We start from the raw sequence: 22003 nt of genomic DNA, 5'->3' as shown, positions 1-22003 counted from the left end.
CACAAGTAGCAGCCAGCAGAGATAAGTGCTGCAAGAGATGGATGTGTCTGGCTCCTATTTAGCCAAGTTTACAAAAATGCTAAACTCTGTGTCTAGAATAAGGTTATGTAGGAGGTGAGAAAATGTGTTTGGGAAGCATAAATGGGAACGATGGGAGCTTTTATGATGATTACAATGTATTTCTTCAAAGTAAAAAAAAATAGGAGCCAATAATAAAACTGTTCATGTAAGCCTGGTAGGAAAAAAAAAACTCTGTTACAGTATAAGCAAAGATAGCTCAAGCTTTTTGGGGTCACTTGAGTGCAGTCCACCTGGTAGTCAAGACTTTTTCCTTGAGCTGACATCCCTTCTCTGTCTCAGGACCTGAACCGGAGCGGAAGCTGGACCCCAAAAGCTATCATCCTGCATCAAGGAAATATCTCTTTGCAACAGACATGGACCATCATATAAAACCACAACCAACCAAATCGAAAAGTCATGGAGCCTAGTTCCGACTGATATGTGTACAGCACAACTCGTGCACTGAGGCTCAAAAAGCATTTCAGAAGAGGGAGAGAAAAGATTCTAAGAGCCAGAGGAGCAGAAAGTGTGCTGTGAAATTACGTCTCCTAGAAATGTCAAAAAAAAAAGCTCCATCAATGATGTTTCACTAGCATAACTGCCTAAATCCAAGCTGAACACTGATGACGTCAATGACGCCAATAGGCATGGCAATGCAGGCAGGTAGGAAGCTCATGTGACCTCAGCCCTACACAAAGAACTACAAGCAACTAAGAAATGCTGACAGCAGGAGAAACAGCCTTGCCCAGGCACCTGGCTGATTATCCAACACCAAATGGTCAGCCCTGAAAGCATACATACAAGTTACATAAGATAGACTGGGCAGGTTGTATTTATATATTTAAGAAATTAATTTTAAAGAGAGCAAGGAGGAGCATATTGGGAGTAGAAAGAGGAAAAATGATGCAAATATAATCCCAAATTTTTTAAAAGTAAAAATGCAAATTAAAATACTAAGAAGTCACTATACACCAATTAGAAAAGTGAAAATCCAATATTTCAATGCCACCAAGTACTGGAAAAGATGTGGACTGAGTTTTCATTCACTGCTGGGAGAATGCGAAACGGCACAGCCACTTTGGAAGAAAGTCTGGCTGTTTTCTACAAATGTAAACTTACTTTTCTTATAGAATTCAACAAGCATATTCCCTGGTATTCCCAAAGGAATTTAAAAAAAAACTTTGTTTTTAAAAAAATCCTGCAAACAGATGTATACAGTAGATTTATTCATAACCACCAAACCTTGGAAACAACCAAGACGCTCCTTAGATAAACAGCGGGGCGTTCAGAATGTCAACTCTCTCTCAGTACTACAAAGGAAATGAGCTGTTGACCCGTGAAGAAAGACAGAGGAAACTGAAACACATATCACTAAATGAAAGAATTCAACCTCTAAAAGACTTCATTTAATGGTATGACATTCTGAAAAATGCAAAACCATGAAAACAGCAAATAAAAAGATGAATCCTTGACAGAAGCCCAGTGAAAAACGGCGGGGGTGGGGGGATGAGTAAAGCACAAAGGATTTTTTTAGGCAGTGAAAATACTTAATGATAGATGGTAGATATCTACGCATTTATTAAAAATCTTATAATATGCCACTCTAATAAAAAGAACTCTGCTGTAAATGATGGGTTTGGAGTGACAGTGATGTGTTAATGTACGTTCATGATTGTAACACGTGTACCACTTTGGCACAGGATTGGAGAGGAGAGGTGTATGTCAGAGGCAAGGGATATATGTTCTTCCCATTTAACTGTGTTGAGAACCTAAAATTCCTCTTAAAAATAAAGTCTTGTTTGTTTGGTTTTTCTGTGGGGTTTTTTTTTTTTTTTTTTGCTTAGTTTGGTTTGGTTTAGTTTTAGGTTTTTGAGACAGAGTCTTTCTATTACGTAGCCTTGGTTGTCCTGGAACTCACTATGTAGAACAGGCTGGCCTCACAAAGATCCATTTGCCTCTGCCTCCCAGGTTCTGGGATTAAAGGCATATGCCACCACACCCTGCTAAAGTCTAGTTAAAATGATGCAATTTGGAATCCTAGAATGAAGCCCCTGGAACAGCAAAAGAACATTAAGGGAAAAAAAAACTCTGATGGTAGTTTCTTACATTTCAATAATTGAAGTAACACATATATTATTAGCATTAAACTATTATTTTTGCTATTTTTCCATTCATCTAAAGTCATTTTAAAATACAAAGCTTAAAATTACTGCTTAAATTCCAGTTTAAGCATACAAAACATAAAACCTTCACTTCTTCAACACTGATATCTATGTCGTATATCACAAGGCATTCTTTTTCAAAGGACTACATATAATAAAGCCCTTGTGGCAATTAACTGCTAATGTGACATTATGCTCAGTTAATATTAACTGTGATCACAAATCTGTTTTTATCTGGATGAGATCTAAAATCATGTGGGACACTCTTGGGGATGTATGGTGAGATCAACCTTTGGGGATATAGCATGTTGGTGAGATTAACTTTTGGGGATGTATGGTGAGATCAACCTTTGGGGATGTAGCATGTTGGTAAGATCAACATTTGGGGATGTAGAATGTTGGTGAGATCAACCTTTGGGGATGTAGTATGTTTGAGATCAACCTTTGGGGATACAGTATGTTGGTGAGAAGTCTAATGGTGGGCACCATCGTTCCCTGGGATGGGATCCTGGACTGTATAAAAAGGAGGAAGGGAGGCAGTAAGAAGGTTCAATCCATAAAATCATATGCCTCCAAACCTGACAATCTGAGTCTAATACCAGGAACCCACAAGATAGAAAGAGAGAACCGACTCCCACAAGTTATCCTCTGACGTACACACATACACACATGATTTTTTTTTCAAGACAAGGTTTCTCTGTAGCTTTGGAGCCTATCCTGGAACTCGATCTTATAGACCAGGCTGTCCTTGAACTCATAGAGATCCATCTGCCTCTGCCTCCCAAGTGTTGGGATTAAAGGCATGTGCCACCATTGCCCGGCACATAATTCTTTTTTTAAATGCTAATTTAAAGGAAAGGCTAGCTGACGAAAGCATTTATCATTGCCTTCCTCCTGACTGTGATTGCAACAGGGTCAACTGTTTCAAGCTTCTACTACCTCGCTCCACCTGCCATGATGTACTCATTGTACCTTGCACTGTAAACCAAAACAAACAACCATTCCTTCTTTAAGTTTCTTTTTGTAGATATTTTATTATTTATAAATTAGGGGTGTGTGTGTGTGTGTGTGTGTGTGTGTGTGTGTGTGTGTGTGTGTGTGTGTACCTACATGTAAACAGATACACAGATGACAGAGGTGACAGGTCCCCTGGGACTGGAGTTATAAGAGATTGTGGGCCTCTAGACGCAAGTGTTGGGATTCCAATCCAGGTCCTCTGGTAGAACAGTATATGCTCTTAACCCTTGAACCATCTCTCCAGCCCCATTTAAGTTGCTTCTGTCGGGGTAGTTTATAACAACGAATAGGAAAAGCAACTAAGACACTCGCTGCCAGGTGCTGTTCTAATTACTTCACAAATATTAACCCATTTCCTTATGAGGATCACTCTGCATTCTTACTCCATTCTCCCTTTGTTACATGAAAAAGCTGAGTACCCAAAGTCATTTCCCTAATAACAGAAATGAGATTTCAGCTTGAGTTTCAGGACTCAACCACGTTCCTGTCCTTACTTTCACTAACAAAGTGAAACTAAAAACACCTTGAGCGTACCAATCTAAAAGTAATCTGAATTCCAAAATGCTCCAAAATTCCAAATTTTAAGAAAAGTTTTATATTATTTCTGACTTCAAATTGGCAGATCAATTACAGCTCTGTAAATATTTCAAAATCAAAAAGACTCCAAAACATGAAACTCTCCGATCCAAAATGTGGGGAAAGCATACTGAGCTGCAGTGACGACAGCAATATGACCATCATCATATTAAAGCAAATTAGATTCATGACTGACCTTGAAATATATGAATGCCTGTGTTATCGTATAGATTTTACAAGGAAAAGTGAAAATTCGACCATTGAATGACTGCAAGAATAAAGTTACCTTCTGTTTTTCTCTATAATCCTCTCCTTCAAACTTGTACAAACTTTGTTCAGGGTCCATTCTGAAAGTTCTTAGAGAAGATTCTCCCATTTTCTGCATGCGTTCATTCATCTCTGCAGTCTGAAGTTGAATATGTTGAAATGAGAAAATTATCAGTAAATTAACTTGCAAAAAAATGTGAATTTCCTATTTTTCTGGAAGCCAGGTTTGCCATGAAATATCTACTCTTCTAAGTTACAAGGGAAAAATGCTCAACATTAGGGGCTAGCATGATGTCTCAGCAGTTTAGAGCCCTTGTTGCTCTCGTGGAGGACTCGAGTTCAACTCCCAGCACCACACAGTGCCTCACAACCATTCAAAACGCCAATTCAACTTTACCCAAGAGCCTTTTCTGTCCTCCAAGGGCACATGCAGGAAAATGCCCGTACATATAAAATTAAATTAAATTAAAATAATTTTAAAGACCTCAATGCTGAGAGAGGAGGGGAGAGACAACATACTGTTCTTGAGATGGTGGTTAACTCTGTAATAGAAGACTTACATACAACATGCAAAGCCCTACATTCTATCTCCAGTCACACACACCACACACACATACACACACACACACACACACACACACACACACACACACACTCACACACAAAATAGTCCTAAAATTTTAACTTGTCTCGAGTATTTAAAAAAAATTAAATGTTCCATTCCCAAATATTTTCACTCAAGGCTCCTTTAAAGGACATTTATCAATGAAGATGCAGCCATATTATAATTTCCATTGTGTATCTCTAATGAGAGAAACAGCTAATGCTATCATAAAGGCAAAGTTAAACCAAAACACTTTTTGCATATTGATATAAAGCACAGTAACACAAGATTGCTCTATTACCTTTAAAACAAAAGCATTTTGAGAATCAATTTGCTTTTGAGAACCAAATGAAAAATTCAATAGTTTTTTATTCCCAAAGGTTCATGAGCTGCAAGTTTGGTCCCCATTGTAATGGTATTGAATTGGTGGAATGTCAAAAGATGTTGACTATATGTTTAAGAGAGATTAAAGGTTTTCCCTCGGGAGTAACTGTGATCTCAGAAGCCTGCTTTCTTGGTCTTGTGAGACTAGATTTTCATGACAGTGGGTTGCTATGAAATCAGGTCAGATTCTTCTGCACACACACTCCCACCATGGAATGCTATCCTCCATAAGGCCCTTACTGGAAGACAATACTAGCATCAGGCTCTTGCACTTTCAAAAATCTCTTATCCCTATAGTTGGCCTCAGGTATTATGTTATAGGAAGACCAAAGGAACTGAGACAATCCCGAACATGTTTTAAAAGGACCATAGATCTACAAAATCTACACAATGATTAAGTGAAAAGGCAAGCAACCCAGTTTTATTACCAAGTAAATTATGGGGGAAATACACAAACAGAGGATGAGTATACGGACAACATATGGATCAATTGCAATGTACAGACTTTACTTTTTAAAAATAAAAAGGAAAATATTTCTTTAAGTACAACAAACTAGCTATGTAACACTTAAAATTTGAGTAGTTATTGGATATTAAATATCTGATGTTATTAAAAACGTGTTTCTGGTGAGGCAAAGCTGCAATGTCTTTTGTTTTTTTTTTAGTATAATTGGTGATAAACACATGGAACTCATTACACAATTCTATCTACCTTTTCTTATGCTTGAAATTAACCATCATTTGCAGTGGAAAGGGCACATTAGACACACAATTGCAATACTGTATAACCACTTAGGGTGATTTGACAAAGAATCACCCAAATGTTTCACACAATGTTTACAAAAGACTTTCCAATAGTGCACCGTATCTTAATACAGTGCAAACAAAAAAATCACAAAATGCAGTCTTTCCATGTGCAATTACATACAAAATGGAGAGTGTTTGAGTAAAATATTTTCAAGAAGGCATAAATCACTTAATTTTAAATGGTGTGCCTAGTGTCACTGAGCTAAGAAAAGTAAAGCCCTACCCTATGCGTGCAAACACAATTCTACAAGTTCTTAGGAAGAACCTTGTCTGAAGCATGCAGTTCAGCAGAAATACAACATGTATGTGGAAATATGTGGATTGTAAATAACCCACCTTGAAAATACAATGCTATTTTGAACTAACCTTCTTTTCCCCTCTCTCCAGAATGGTTGTAATATCTTCATCTGTCAGCTCACTTTCTTTACAGGCAAAAACATGGGTGGCCCCATGGCGGATCATTTGCAACATTTCCTCTTTTGCCAGCTTGTTAGATTGTTGGTCAATGAGTCTTCCTGAGAGCAGATAAAATTTAGAAACATTCAATTCTATGTCAAAGAAAGTACAGTATAATGGTTCTGATCAGACACAACTGAATTAAATCATACATAAAGCAGCTTTATGAGAAACGTTTGTAGCTCGAATTCTAATTGGTCTTCTTAATAAAAAATGCGAGTCAGATATTAGGAGGTGAAAGCTGAAAGATCAGAGAAACAGAGCGGCCAGCCGCTAGTTCTTACCTCTATGAAGTCCTCAGACTGAATAGGGTATCCCGTCTCTAGGACTCCTCAGATGAATGCCTTCTCTACGAAACCTCAGACTGAATTCTGAGCTCCTGTCTGCTCCCACTTTATATTCTTCCTCCACCCAGCCATATCCCTCCCTGTCTCCACCTCCCTAGTGATTGGATTAAAGGCCTGCAATTCCCAAGTACTGGCATTAAAGGTGTGAGCCAACACCTCCTGGCTCTGTTTCTCTTTTAGACAGCCTCAATCTAGTGTAGTCCAGGGTGGCCTTAAACTTGCAAAGGCTTCTGCCTCCAGAGTGCTAGAATTAAAGGTGTGTGCCACCATTGTGTGGCCTCTATGGCTAACTTGTGCCTAGCTCTCCACTCTGATCTTCAGGCAAACTTTATTTGTCAGATCACAAACAAAATATCATCACAAACATTGGTGAGTTTGGGGGCTGGAGAGATGGCTCAGTGGTTAAGAGCATTGCCTGCCCTTCCAAAGGTCCTGAGTTCAATTCCCAGCAACCACATGGTGGCTCACAACCATCTGTAAAGAGGTCTGGCGCCCTCTTCTGGCCTGCAGAGATACACACAGACAGAATATTGTATACATAATAAATAAATATTTAAAAAAAAAAACATTGGTGAGCTTAGTGTTATTTATTTAATAAACGACTACTCGCATTTTCTAGTTCACTATTTCAGTTAAAAATCCAAGTCAGAAATACTTTTTTTGTGTTCCAATCTTGTTTTCCAGATAACGTCTCCTATGGAAAAGATTCTCTAGTGTGTATTTGTTAAAAATTTCCAGAAGCCAATATTTATGTGTTAAATAGCATAAAGTACTGCAAAAGTCATGTCATTGGCATTCAACTATAACCTAGTGATCTTATGTCATATACTGAAAGCGTAGGCTTAAATTTGAACGATTACAACAGGCCTGGAGGGATGGCTCAGCAGTTAAAGGCTAGGCTCACAACCAAAAACATAAGAAAGATTACAAACGTATTTTCAAAGATTATTTACGTACAAGTAACATTATACAGATTGAGAAGTTTATATTTGAAAATATACATTTACAAATATGAATACAATACGAATCAACTTTAAAAGAGGCCATTGATTTGAAAGAGCAAGGAGGGGTATGCATATAGGGGGTTTGGAGGGAGGAAAGGGAAGGAAGAAATGCTGAAAATACATTAAGCTAAAAATCAAAGGGAAAAAAGTAGTAAACTTCTCTGAAGGAAATTAAAAGTATTTTTCTCCTCCCCAAATTAATGAAGTCCACATAGAAATACCTTGCTGTATAACAATTGAATCAAGTCTCAGTTTTATCTCAGCTCTCTCTACAATCCTCTCTTCCACTGTGTTGTCAGTAATGAGACGGAAGACTCGTACCGGCTTCTTCTGCCCGATGCGATGTGCCCGATCCTAGCAGAAACAGTCCCACTGTAAGATGCTGAAGACTGCAGACAAGACTTAGACATATAGCTACAATGCTATAAATATCCAAAAGTAAAACTCAGACTTCAATCTCTCTCTATGCCTGTCACTTGTGAAAGGTGGATGATGAATGTTAAGAATGTCCAAAGACTTCTGGGAACAAAGAAATCTCAAATTGTGCTGTGCTACTACTGGGAATCTTCTAGAATTTCATAAGGCAAATCCCCTTTAAGATGAGGACAAAAAGTTACTAAGTCGCCAGGCAATGGTGGCGCAAGCCTTTAATCCCAGCACTCGGGAGGCAGAGGCAGGTGGATCTCTGTGAGTTCAAGACAAGCCTGGTCTACAGAGCTAGTTCCAGGACAGGCTCAAAAGCCAGAGAAACCCTGTCTCGAAAAACCAAAAAAAAAAAAAGTTACTAAGTAACTTTCACTAAATGTGACCATCTCTAGGACAAACAAGGTGTTTTTGCAGTCAGGAACAAAGTAGTTCGTGAGGGCTGCTACATTGACAAAGTCTGCTTTATCTCACATCCATCAAGCCGTTCTTTCTGCTTACCAAGGCAATTCTGGGATACATAGTAAAGGCTCATAAATATTAATGAGATCTTCATAATTTTACTATACTAGAATTGCTCCAATGGTTTATAATTAGCAAAGGGGGCAGGTGGCAAATTCTGGCAAAATATAAGCATGTGGGGCGGGTGTATTTGAAATGCAGAAACTAACAGAACGAAGGGGAACAGAGAGGAGGTGGAGAGAAACAAAGAAACGAGGTAGCAGACAGTCCTTGTAGTAAATACAAAAACACTACAGTCCTAATGGGAACTCACCAAGGCCAGCTGGACTGGGACTGAACGAGCATGTGATCAAACCGGACTCTCTGAATGTGCCTGACAATGAGGGCTGACTGAGAAGCCAAGGACAATGGCACTGGGTTTTGATTCTACTGCATGTACTGGCTTTGTGGGAGCCTAGTCTATTTGGATACTCAGTTTCCTAGACCTGGATGGAGGGGGAGGACCTTGGACTTCCCACAGGGCAGGGAACCCTGACTGCTTATAGGACTGGAGAGGGAGGGTGAGTGGGGGGAGGGGGAGGAAATGGGAGGAGGGGAGGAGGTGGAAATTTTTAATAAATAAATAAAACTCAAAAAAATAAAAAATAAATAAAAAAGAATTGAAAAAAACACTACAGTCCGATAGCCAGTTTTTAAATGAAGCACATTCAAAGATCATTCAATGTTCTACAAATATCTAAAAATTTAAACTCCAAACAACAGTCCCTGAATGACCAGGCTATGATAAATGGTAAGAGAAACAGCTTCGTGGGTGGGGGTGTGGACGTGTGTGTATGCGCGCACACGCACAAAATTATTTGCAGGGGTAGAAAGATGGTTTAGTGGGGAAAATGCTCACTGCTCAAGCATGAGGACCTGAGTTTGAATCTCTAGCAGCCACATAAAAGCCAGGTATGGAGGTGCACACTGGCAACTCTAGAACTGGGAGGCTGAGACAAATGGATTCAGGGTGGGGGGCAAGGCAGGCACACTGGCCAACCTTGCAAGTCAAAGTGGCAAGCTCCAGGCTCAGTAAGAGAACCCGTCTCAAAAAAAGACAGAGAAGCAATTGAGGAAGACATCCTCATGCCATCTCTAAGCTTCCAGGTATGCCCTCTCAGGAGTGCACATGCGCACAAATGAATACAGGCACACAAGTTTTCCAGTGACGTCCTCAAACAGCACATTTTCCTTTTTCACATTTTTTACCTTCTCTTCCCAATTATTTTATCACAAGAGTGAAAATCTGACCTTTTCTAATTTTAGTACGAAAGATTTCTTTAACAAGGTATAACCATGCAGTCCCAGCTGTCCTGGAACTCACTATGTAGACCAGGTTCACCTCAAACCCAGAGTGCTGAGATTAAAGGCACACGCCACCACACCTAGCCTAAAGACTTTAATATATATTTGTTACAAAAAATAATGAGATTTCTTGTTAATCCTTCTTATTAAAACAAACTAAGGAAGCCTCCTCAATACTCAAGAATAGGAAAAAGCTGATATCTCTATTCTATGATAAAAGCAAAAATATAGGCATTTAAGTTTTGCACTTATATTTGAGATATATATGCTGGTTTTCATCTTTTTTGTTTTTGCAATTAAATGAGCAACTTTAATTCTAACTTCTATGAAATTTCTCCAAAATCATACACTTTAATCATTCATTAACTTTGTGCTATATAAACAATAGTATTCTGAGCTTCAGTAATTTCCTGGTATTGTTAAACATTACTAACCATAGCTTGTAGATCAACCTGTGGATTCCAGTCTGAATCATATAGGATAACCACATCAGCACTTGCCAAGTTAATTCCAAGACCTCCAGCCCTTGTACTCAGCATAAAGATGAATTTGCTGCTATTAGGAGCATTGAAGGCCTCTATCGCTCCCTTTTTAAATTAACACAGGAATATAAAAAGAGAAAATGGATTACATTCCAAATCTTAAGAAACAGAAAATACTTAATATGTAATATTCTCCATAACCTAATGTTTTATAATATTCTTCAAAGCTATACTGTGTAAGCAGCGGGATAAAAGAGGTTTTTCTAAAAGAGTTTGAAAATGTTATCCAATAGAGACAGAGAGCAATCATACAAACAAGTTTAACTAATCAAATAATAATTCATTTGCATTCTTTGAAAATAATAGTAAAAGTGTTCTAATTGATTAACAAGTAAAATATAACTTTGAGTAAAATGATAGAAACATCAATATCATTCCAAGGCCTGCTAAACAAGGTGTGGGTAAGGTCAATCAAGAGAGAGAAAAGTTGAGAAATGCAAAGGACAGTAAGATGATCAATATCACTACTATGACAAAGGTAAAATTGGTAAATAATCAGAAAAATCAGAATAACATGTTCAGGAATATTTAGTAAAGAAACCTAGAAATTAATATATTGTTAACATCCTCTCTACAAAGACCTGATAGAAATTAATTAGGAAAATGCTGACCAGAAGAAAAAGGAACCTGAAAAGTGAACAACTTCAATTTACAGAATACATATATGTGTATATATATACATATATATAAAGCAAGAATAATGTTCATCTCTCACTAGTAATAAAATAGATGCAAACAAATAATATAATGACATTTTTAAGGATAAAAAAGGATAATACTCAATGTTGATGAGGGAGCAGAGGGATATTGCTTCTGGGGGTGTAAATTGGAACAATCTTTCTGGAAAGCAATTTGGCAACATGCACCAAGAGCCTTAATAATGGTCATACCCTTTGACCCAGTAATTCCACTTCCAGGAACTTATCCTAAGGAAATAATGAGAGATGTGCACAAGATTTATGTATAAGGACTTTCACTGTAGCATTATTTACAACAGTGAAAACTTGGAAACAACCTAAACCATTAACAACAAGAGGACACATTACATAGAGTACTACATCATTAAGGTTAAATATTTTCCTAAAACTATTTATAATGATTATTTATACTAACAAAGCGCAATATAATCCTGATTAAAAGTACCAGAATACTGATATATATAATATATATTATATACACTATATATATGTATGTATGTATTATGTAGTATGATATCAATTTCTTACATATTATTTCCCGTAAAGATTTCCCAGATTTTGCAAATCTCCCTCAGTACTCATATATTACTTATATAGTCACAAAATGCACATATATGTTAATTCAGTAGACACATATGGTCTAAGCTCGAGGCAGATAAGGTGACTAGCATTACCACAGTCGGTAGAGCATGAAACTGTACAGTGTAGAATACAATAAGATTGGTGATAGACACCATGGTCTAGAGGAAATAGCAAAAACCTGGGAGTGAAGCATAACTCAGCCATGTATATCTATCTGAGACATGAGCCTTTACCGTCTCTGACACAATTTTGTGTGGCAAAAATCCTATCAGCACCTTATCCAGATTACTGGGATCATTTGGAACTTTAAGGTGCCTGGCTTATAGTAGCTGCTTGATAAATGTTAATCCCTTTCCCTCACGTCAGAGGATGACCAGAGGCCTAACTAGCTTATTTATCCATAGGGAAAGAGTGAATGCCAGAATTATTAAGGGGGATCACTATTGCTGATAGACAAAGAATCAAATGTATTAGGAAAAGACTTGAAATTATTACATAAACAGGACCTCTCCCAGGGAAAAGAAAGAATGGCTCTGACCTCTTTGTATCATATTTGATGCATGTAATTCAAAATCTTTGAAAGGAAAACAATATTTGGAGAGAAGAAGAAGGAGAAGAAGATTTATTTCTATATCACTAGTAATGAGCAGGGAGATAGGTCAGAAGTGACACAACTGGCATTTTGAGGTGAGATAATGCCTACTAAATTCTGTCTGGTGTCTTCTCCATTCTAGAAAGAAGAGTCAATCTCAATCATCTTGAACAGTATTAAAGGTGCTATACTTAATAAATAGGTGCTCAGAACTCAGCCAACAAAAGCTTCAAGTCACTGTCTTAGAGGACTTCAAACTATAAGGTGGGAAATAATTGAAGCATTTAAACATTTTTTTATGTGTAAAAGTTATGGCAACTGTTTCAATAGGTAGCCAACCAAAGGCCCTTAACAAAGAGGTCTTTGAGCTGTTGGCAACATTATACTATGTGATACCCAGGCTTCAATAAGGGCGCGAATAAGAGACAGAAAACTGTTTCAATGGAAGGAGAAGAACACGGGCTGAGATTCCCACAGTCTAAGAAGATGCCCTAAACATATACAAAGACCTGTGGCACACAATATATAGTGTACTGTGTATTTTTAAACTGTTTGTTTGCACCTATTATATCCACCAGTCTTCACAATGTCACCAGGAAGAAGCATTTAGTATTAATTTTATCGTTATGATATTAAAGATACTGAGGCTTTCAGAATTCAATGAAAGTGGTGGAGTTAATACTAAAAGTCAGGCCTTCAAACCGAGTTCTGTGTAGTTTCTACTGTACCATAAAATTTTGTTCTTTTGCCCAGAGCATGAGTATTGACTTAAAGAAGAAACCAAAGACAGAGACCTAAAGGATCACATAAAAGAGAGAAAGAATTAGCAAAGCTGTCAACAAAGTGAAATAGTGGGTTAAAAATGCCTTTGACCCATGACATTTGTGATGGATAATAATAATAAAGACTTGCAAGAATTTCCAAATCTGGGCTGGAGAGATGGCTCAGAGGGTAAGAGCACTGGCTGCTCTTCCAGAGGTTCCGAGTTCAATTCCCAGCAACCACATGGTGGCTCACAACCATCTGTAATGAGACCTGGTGCCTTCCTTGCCAGCAGTACATTGGATGCTTAATAAATAAATCTTTAAAAAAAATTACAGAGACACTAAAAAAAATTAAAAAAAAAAAGAATTTCCAAATCTGAAGAAGACATTGGGTACGTGTACTTACTCATGCTCACAAACCAACATTTTGGTGTCCTAAAATCCCAAACTCATAAGTACCTATACCTACTTTGTTATAACTTCATTTTTACAAAACCCACCACAGTCAAGACTGCTTCTTAAGTCAATATTAAAGTTAGTTCATCATAAACCAGCAAAATATCCACCATTAAACTCCATAAATGCCAAGGGTCTAAAGCAGGAAACAAATCAAGAAAATAACACAACATCAGAAGTCAAAGGGTAAGTTGAGAGACAGGAATCAATGGGGCAGTGGCTAAAATAGATGAGGATGGAATCAGACAGTGTTCTTAAGAAAGAATATCCTTGAAGAGCTTGGGATGATTTGGGGGGGAAATGGTGGAATGGAAGATAAATATGGAAGAAATACCATGATGGCAGTGAGAAATTCAGTACCACCTAGAAGTAGACCAGACTAACGTTTAAAACAAATAGGTAAAGAAAATTATTCTAAAACTAAGTTCTGATCTTTTAAAACCTTGCTTTATTTTCTTGTCCTCACCTCTCTTTCTTCATGTGGGGTTTGTCCATCTAGTCGACAATACTCATAGCCACGCCACATACAATAATCCTCCAAAATGTCTAGCAGGCGAGTCATCTGGCTGAAAATGAGAACTCTTGACCCTAAAAGATTTCACCAGAAAACAATTACATGACTTGTGTAAAGTATGAAAATGCCATAATGAAACACATCATCTTTGTGCAATTAATATATGCTAGCAATTTTAGCTAGCTTGAAAGCCAGAAACAAAATAAAGCATCATAAACAATCTAAATAATATGACACATGAACACACAATCACACAAAAAAGACAAAGAATGTTATACAAAATTATGTGCTTGTTGAACTACAAGGTTTTCAGTAGGTCTTCAAAATCTTACCACAGATTGTGCCTTTCCTTAGGACTAGGATCTTCAATGGTCCACTTAATCTCTCACTGAACTACTACTGCAACTGTCTTCCACCTTGTCTCCTGCTTTTACTCTCTCATCCCCAGTAGAATTCCCACAAAGTGCTTCCAACGTTATCTTCCTGACATACAATTCTGCTCATGTTACTTCCTGCCACTGTCTTCTCTAACTCCTCTGCATCCAAAATAGAAGTCTGAAGACTTTTTGAAGTATGGTTTTAAAGACGTTCCATGCTCCTTACCAAATTCACCAAATGCCATTCTACCTCACACGCCATAAGCTCCTCTGCTGTGTTCCCTTTCACACCTGTTGCATTGCCCTAGAAAAGCATTCCCCTCCCATTACCAAGAGCTCACTCCTACCCACATTCCCCAGCCTTCACTTCAAACATCACCACTGGGAAGACAATCCCAAGCCTCAGTTTCTCAACAGCACAAGGAAGTGCTCTCCATACAATGAATTGCAGCTCCTCTTCCTCACTACACTGCCAGCTTCTTCAAGGCAAAATCATTGTCATATTCATCTTTGCATTCCTAGCCTGCGGGACAATTCCTGACAAACAGTAAGTACTCCACAATGTCTACTAGCCAAATAGGTGGGTGAATGCAAAACATTTTATTCATACACAAACCATTATTGGGAATTTATCCCACACTAAGCTAGTTGAAAAATCCCTCACTCACCCTGTTCTTTAATTCTCGCCAACAGCTTATCCAGAGCTACCATTTTACCACTATTGCTGACAATGTGCTCATCTGTCGTATAAGGTGGGCCAGGCTCTGCCCCATCAAATAGATAAGGATGATTGCAACACTTTCGGAGCTGCATCAGAATATTCAAGAGTCGCATCTTGTCCATCTTGCCAGAAGAGTTTAAAATATCGATATCTTTCATCAGAATTTTTGTATACCTAAAATGTTAAACTATAATTAATCAATTTTAAGAACACTTAATGCCATGAATAAATGTCCCACTAGGAATATAGTAGATAAAAGCAGGCATGGTTTGAGGGCTGGAGGTATCATTCAATGGTACAATGCACGTCTAACATGCACAGTGCCCCAGGTTCAATGCCAGAAGATCAAAAAAGGTTTTTGATTTGAAAGAAAATATGACCTGAAAAAACAAGAAGTTAATGATTTGAACATTTTGTTTTGTATCTTACTTACGTTGCTTATGGTCCTATGTCCATATACTATACCCATTACTAGAAATTATCAACTACCAGCAACTACATCTGACAATTATCCATTTACTAAAATATTTACTGAAAGTTTACAGTGAACTTTGACTCGTTTGAGCTATATTCAAGTTGGAGCTAAAAGCAATCTCAACTTCCATTTCAAATAAACACAATGGTTTTCAAACAGAATATTTAAATGGCACAACTTGCCATTTAAATAAAACATAATCGTCATGCTGAACAACCAGCAAAAGTGATTTTTAATAAATTCTTATATATAAATAAATGTTAGTGAATATAAAATATCTCACCATTCCCGTTGCATTTTACTCAGTCCCAAGTAAATCTTTATTTCCTTTTTAGGAGGCAGACTCTTCTCTACATCAGTTTTTATACGGCGTAACAGAAATGGTTTTAAAACCTAAAAAGCAATGATTACTATAAAAACACATAAAGCATTTACAATTTCAAACTGTGTATTTCATTAATGCTATTCAACTGTTAAAACTTTCATCCTAATACATACTCTAACAAACGCCAACAATAACAAACACCAACAGTTGCCTAACTTCTCAGTAAATAACAACCAAAAAATGACTCCTTAGAAAATGGAAATGGCGCACACCTTTAATCCCAGCACTAAGAAGGCAGAATCAGGCAGATGTCTGTGAGCTCAAGGCCAGCCTGCTCTACAGATAAGTTTCAGGACAGCCAGGGTTGTTAAACAGAGAAACCCTGTCTTGAAAGAAAAAAGTCAGAATGGAGGCTGGGGCAGGAAAAAAACAAGAGTGAATGTCCAGCAGTCATAAGACTCTAGGTTCAGTTCCCAGACCCTCTAAACAAGAGAGAGGAGAATTAAACGTTGCTGGTGTGACAGGAGAAATGAAACTAAAACTGAAGACAAGACCATTGTCTACGGAATAATCAATGAATTCTTGTTTTAAATACTGCTTTTAATACAAGATTTTTTAACCTAGGGAAAATAGGAAATGAGAGTTTCAGTTTAAGTTCCCTCCAAATAAAATTTAAATTTGTGTCATTTAAAATAATTATATAAATGAATAAGAAGAAAAGAATTCAATTTTTTTAAAGACATGAATGAATAGATATAAAAGGTAATTAGTGTATACAGGAAACACAGATTTTTGTCACAAGAAAATAATGGTGTTCCAATTCATGGAGTACCTGCCAACAATGTTGTCACATACTGCACCATTATCTTTACAGGCAGTAGTTAAATCCTTAGAATAAATCGCTGAAGGGTTCTTTTCTCAATTTTTTCAGATTTATTTATCTTATTTTAATATGTGTGTTTTGTCTACATGTATAGTATTGCAACATGTGTGTGCCTGGTGCCCATGGAGGCCAGAATGGGGCATCATATCCCCTGGAAATGAAGCTATGCACAGTTGTTAGATACCATGTAGGGAACTGAATCAAGTCCTCTCTACCTAAGAACCAAAAGTGTTCTTAACTGCTGAGCTATCTCTCATATGATTATTTCTTTTTTATTGGTTTTTGTTTGTTTGTTTGTTCTAGTTTGGTTTTGACTTTTGGGGTTTTCAACAGAGTTCCTCTGTCATGGGACTCACTCTGTAGACCAGGCTAGCCTCTAACTCAGAGATCCTCCTGCCTCTGTCCCCCGAGTGCTGAGATTAAAAGTGTGTGTCATCACCACCTGGCTGAATATGATTATTTAAAGTTCAGTAAGTTCACCAGTCACTATTCTAAGAAGTAGAAGCAGAATTAAATACTCAGACAATAATTTTTTCAATTTTATTTCTTCGTTTATCTAAAAATATTTCAGCATGTATATTTATGGTATAAGTATAAGTATTATGCATTTAAAATAATACCTATTTCCAAAGGTGCTATAGAAATTTGTGGTTGTTCATGTATAAAGATTATTTGTGGTGGACATGCAATAAATTTCAGCCATTATTATTAGATATCTATAAGAGATAATAAGACTGCTGGTTTTCAGCTTGAGCATCTTAAACTTATCTAAAAGTTTATTAAGCATTTAAGCTATCTGTAAGACTTTGAGGCAAAAAAAGAAAACCTCAGAATACAGTAGAAAGTTAAAGGTCAGTAGTTCCCAGTTGTCCTACTGGAAACAGAGTCCAAAATTCTTAGAAGATTCTCAAAATAACAAGTTATATAGAATTCTATATATAATATGATGTCATATATATGTGATAACTTTAATTTATAAATCCCACACAGAAATATGGTAAAATAATAATAATAACAAAATAGAACAAGCATTATAATACAGCAATATAAGTTATATAAATATATTCTCTTTTAACAGAAGGAAGTATTTTATATTAAGCATAATGATACTCACTTCCAAGACTGGTATGGAAACTAGTGGTAGTTCATGCATAGAAATTAATTATTGTCTTTATTTCTATATTTTTAGACTATGATTTTGGATAACTGAAATGATAGAAGTCAAAATGATAGACAAAGAAAAGGTACTATATAGATTTTACAAGATAGTTATGAGAAGTAAACTGGTATATTCTGAATTTAGCAACTGAAATGTCACTGAAAACTATGTAAAAATGGGTTACACTCATATGGAATGGAGAGATATCAATGATCAGTGGGTTTATGAGTAAGTTTAGGAGGTTAGGCACTGAAGGTGTAGAAGTAAACTACTCTTTCAAGAAGGTTAGCTGTCAAGAAAGGAAAATCAAAGCTAAGTACCCAAAGATGAGGGGCATTGATGGATGGATGGGCACAGGGATGGATAGGGCAAAAAAGTGCATGTGTACACAGATAAACACTGGAGAAGCCAGGAAAGTTAAAGTCACAGGCATCCTTCAAAGGAAAGAGATGTTTAAGCTATCCTTCTTCTAGAATGCTGGGAATGGATGTAGTTTACAATCTGGTAATCCTTTGCAGCCTGAGGAGCCAGACTCTGCTCCTATCTTCCAGAATTTATGCTTTACTTATCCCAGACTTTTTCCCCCTAAAACCTTGAACATTACTTCTAGGCCATAAAACTCATTCTTGTAAGAGATGTCATTTGTACAATATAACAGCCTAAGTGACTTCTGTGTTATCTCAGGGCCAGACCAAATCCTGACTCCCATGGGGATTATGTTTACATCAGTCATTCTCCCTACATGCTTATCCTAAAGCATAGTTTCTAAGTCAACAAGAACCCGTCTTACAGGCAAGGCCATATGGATTTTGCAAAGAGCCCAATGTAAATATGTCTTAAGTGTTGCTGTACTCACGGGGCTGAGTTAATTGCTATAGAAAAAAACTTTCCAAAAATTGTGTTATGCTTAAATATGGCAAAAATAAACAAGAAGTCTTGGCTTAGCACCAATAAAGCTGAACCAAGTTTCATTTTTCCCTTGCCTAGATCATTTTTCCTGACAGATGTAAATTCTACAGTGACCTCCCACAGATGAACAGATGATAGACAGACAGATGGATGGGCAGATGGATAGATAGTAGATGCTAGGTAGGTAGAGAGAGATTATAGATGGCTTTCTCTCTTCTCCTCTCTCTCTCTCTCTCTCTCTCTCTCTCTCTCTCTCTCTCTCTCTGTGTGTGTGTGTGTGTGTGTGTGTGTATTACATCAGGTATATATGGGTTTGGAAAATCAGAGCCCTCGCACAAAGGGCTGTTATCCATTTGCTATCTTTTATAACTCAGAAACATCTTCTCCAGGACCACAAGATATCTACGTGCACATGTTTATGTATTGAGGAAAAGGAGACAATACAGATGGATAAGTAAAAAATTTAATCAGTTATAAGAATAAACCATGGGGTAAAGTCCATAAGAAAAAGAAGAAATGATGATATCTAGAGTTCACATGGAAGAATTTGCCATTGAGCAGAGAAAAGATAATGCTTCCATTCAGGCAGCTGATTTACCAGAATGTACAGAGCTTTGGAAGACAGACCTATATTAATGAATTCCTACCTAATGACTTCCACTTTGTCATTCAGAAGAGAATAGTGCTACCTCCTGAGAGATAGAGAGGGCAAGAGACACCTGAGATAGAAGACTCGAGGTTGGAGGGCAAGAGACATCCGAGATGGAAGTCTTGAGGTTGGGGAGATCAGAATCATTTGTTAGAAGAAAAGGGAAAGAAGGCTGTAGAAGGTCATGTTGAGGGGGTCAGTATCATGAATTTCCAGCTTATCCTAGAGAACATGAAATTATAGTCGTTCCCACCTGTAGAGTTGTAGAATTGTCTTTATCAGTATTGAGCAGTCTCAGTACAACAAAAATGCTCACTATGCTCACACAGGACAACAGCAAAACTGAAACCCAGAAGACAGAGAGCATTACTTTACTCCAGTTTGGAGTTGTCAGGGCAGGTGTAGCAGAGGAATAGGGATGCAAAAGGGCTTGACAGTACTAGCAAAAGAGTGATCCAAATGATAGAAAATGGTTTTTCAGATTGATACACTGGAGTAGGGATCTGGGGACTGGAGGTCTCTGTCATATTACAGAAGAAATAGGATGAGTAACACAGGGATCTAAGTGTTTATCAAAGATTGGAAAATGTTGACCAATAAATACGGGACATCACCTGGAGATAAACAGATGACAAAGAAGATGGCATGTGGAAGATGGAACTGAGAGAGGGCTCAGGACTCTAGAGCAGAGGTTTATACATACAGCGCAGCAGCAGTGACTCAGAAGGCTCACAGGGCAACAAGACGAATACTGACGCCATCTGGAGGACTTGAGGGGTATTAAAGAGTAAAGAGGCCCCACAAGGAAGGACCATAGGATTGTGGAGACCAAAAGAAAAAGTTAACTGGAGAGGCCAAAGAGAGCTTTGCTGACCATGGATTTCTTAAAAGGACTACAAGGGAGAAGCAATGAGACTGAGGCAAACTTGCAGCCTGCAAGTTCAGATTCTATTTTAGTGTTCAATTATATTCCATTAAGTTTGTTATTGACTTTTTGACTACTATTACTTACTGCATGGAGTCTTTCCACAAGCTTTTGATCACCAAGGCAATTTTTAGTGTCAAACCAAGAATCAAAGTCCTGTGAAGGGGTGAAAATTCTAGAATAAGTACACATGTTTTTTTAAAAATAAACTCAATACTCTATACATTTGTATACAACCAATGTAGAAATAATTCACTTTAAAAGGACTTCCAAAATATTTTATAATGATAGTCCTACTTTTTAGTTTTATAATAGGTGAAAATTATTGCAATTGTTGACAAAATTTTAATGGCAATCAAAAGGAGCACTACATCATACCACATTCTATCTAGTTATGTCTAGTTAAGAGGATTAGGATTTTTTTTTTAAAAAAAGCCTTAAAATTCTTAAATCACTCTGTTCAATCTGCTGATCTCATAAAATGTGTTGATAATAATGAAAAAATAATACGTCTCTCAAATTAATGAAAAGGTTGAACACACTACTCTAAACTCAATCTATCCTATAAGTGTGGTAACAATGTGATATAGGCAAAATAATGGACAGAATAATCAGAAAGAATGGAAATACACTATTTCCCAAAATATGCTTACTCTAAAATTTGGGGACTTTCTTATTCTTGAAAAAAACTAAAACACACAAATGAAGAATCACAAATGGAAAAGGTATAAATTTTAATCTATTTTCTCTACTTTGAAAACAGATGACTCACAGGGTCAGCATGACAATATGAGTTGTATCTGTGAACACACATAAAGGTACAAGGAGAAAAGTGACTTGATCAAGCTATTCTCTAATCTCCACACATACACACATTATGCACACACAGCAAACAATACTAACAAAGGAGTGAGAGGAAGGGCAGAATGCGAGGGAGGGAGGGAGGGAGGGAGGGAGGGAGGGAGGGAGGGAGGGAGGGAGGGAGGAAGGGAGGGAGGGAGAAAGGGAGGGAGGGAGAGAGGGAGGGAAGGAGTATTATGATTTGGAACTGGGATTGGAGATCAGTAGTAAAGCATCAGCTAAATACCCTGGTTTCAACCGCGAGCACCACTACCCCTCACACAAATACTCTGTTCTAAACTTACATCTGCAGAATTAAAGACATCCGGCAATAAAAAGTTAAGTAAAGCCCAGAGTTCATGCAGGTTATTCTGCAAAGGTGTCCCAGTTAGAAGTAAGCGATTAGTGGACTTGAACTCACGAACAATCTCTGAAAGCTAAAAAAAATATATATATATAGTAGTTACATAAGCATTGTTTTGTTTTGTAGAATGCTCAGCATTCGGTTATATACTTCACTCAATACATTTGTGATACACTAAGACTTGAAATTTCACTTCCTATGGAAAAGTACACTAGTTCAGGTGGCATTGCACACTATAATATCCTAGACATTTCCACACCTGAAAGAATACAAATCATATTTATATCTGAGATCCCTCCCCCACCATGAAACATT

The 22003-nt window shown here is 37.3% G+C and overlaps 1 protein-coding gene across 3 annotated transcripts in view; it reads right to left on the bottom strand.

Annotated features, from left to right (window-relative positions):
* Smarca1 (SNF2 related chromatin remodeling ATPase 1) overlaps window positions 1–22003 on the bottom strand; it is an 80557-nt gene that overhangs the window by 41433 nt on the left and 17121 nt on the right. For 2 of the 3 annotated variants that reach the window (XM_075957567.1, XM_075957566.1), the window contains exons 8-16: window positions 21630–21761; window positions 20572–20640; window positions 15918–16027; window positions 15107–15333; window positions 14014–14135; window positions 10348–10500; window positions 7906–8038; window positions 6244–6392; window positions 4102–4221 (exon numbers count right to left, since the gene is read on the bottom strand). In XM_075957567.1, the coding sequence (XP_075813682.1) occupies window positions 4102–4221; window positions 6244–6392; window positions 7906–8038; window positions 10348–10500; window positions 14014–14135; window positions 15107–15333; window positions 15918–16027; window positions 20572–20640; window positions 21630–21761 (1215 nt within the window). Of the gene's footprint in view, window positions 1–4101; window positions 4222–6243; window positions 6393–7905; window positions 8039–10347; window positions 10501–11345; window positions 11382–14013; window positions 14136–15106; window positions 15334–15917; window positions 16028–20571; window positions 20641–21629; window positions 21762–22003 lie in introns of all 3 variants that reach the window. The other variant, XM_075957565.1, reaches the window with a different exon arrangement.

This window comes from Microtus pennsylvanicus, chromosome X, assembly GCF_037038515.1.
Source record: "Microtus pennsylvanicus isolate mMicPen1 chromosome X, mMicPen1.hap1, whole genome shotgun sequence".
Taxonomy (NCBI): domain Eukaryota; kingdom Metazoa; phylum Chordata; class Mammalia; order Rodentia; family Cricetidae; genus Microtus; species Microtus pennsylvanicus.
Note: the sequence above shows the minus strand (reverse complement) of the source record. Positions and strands in the feature narration are given on the sequence as shown.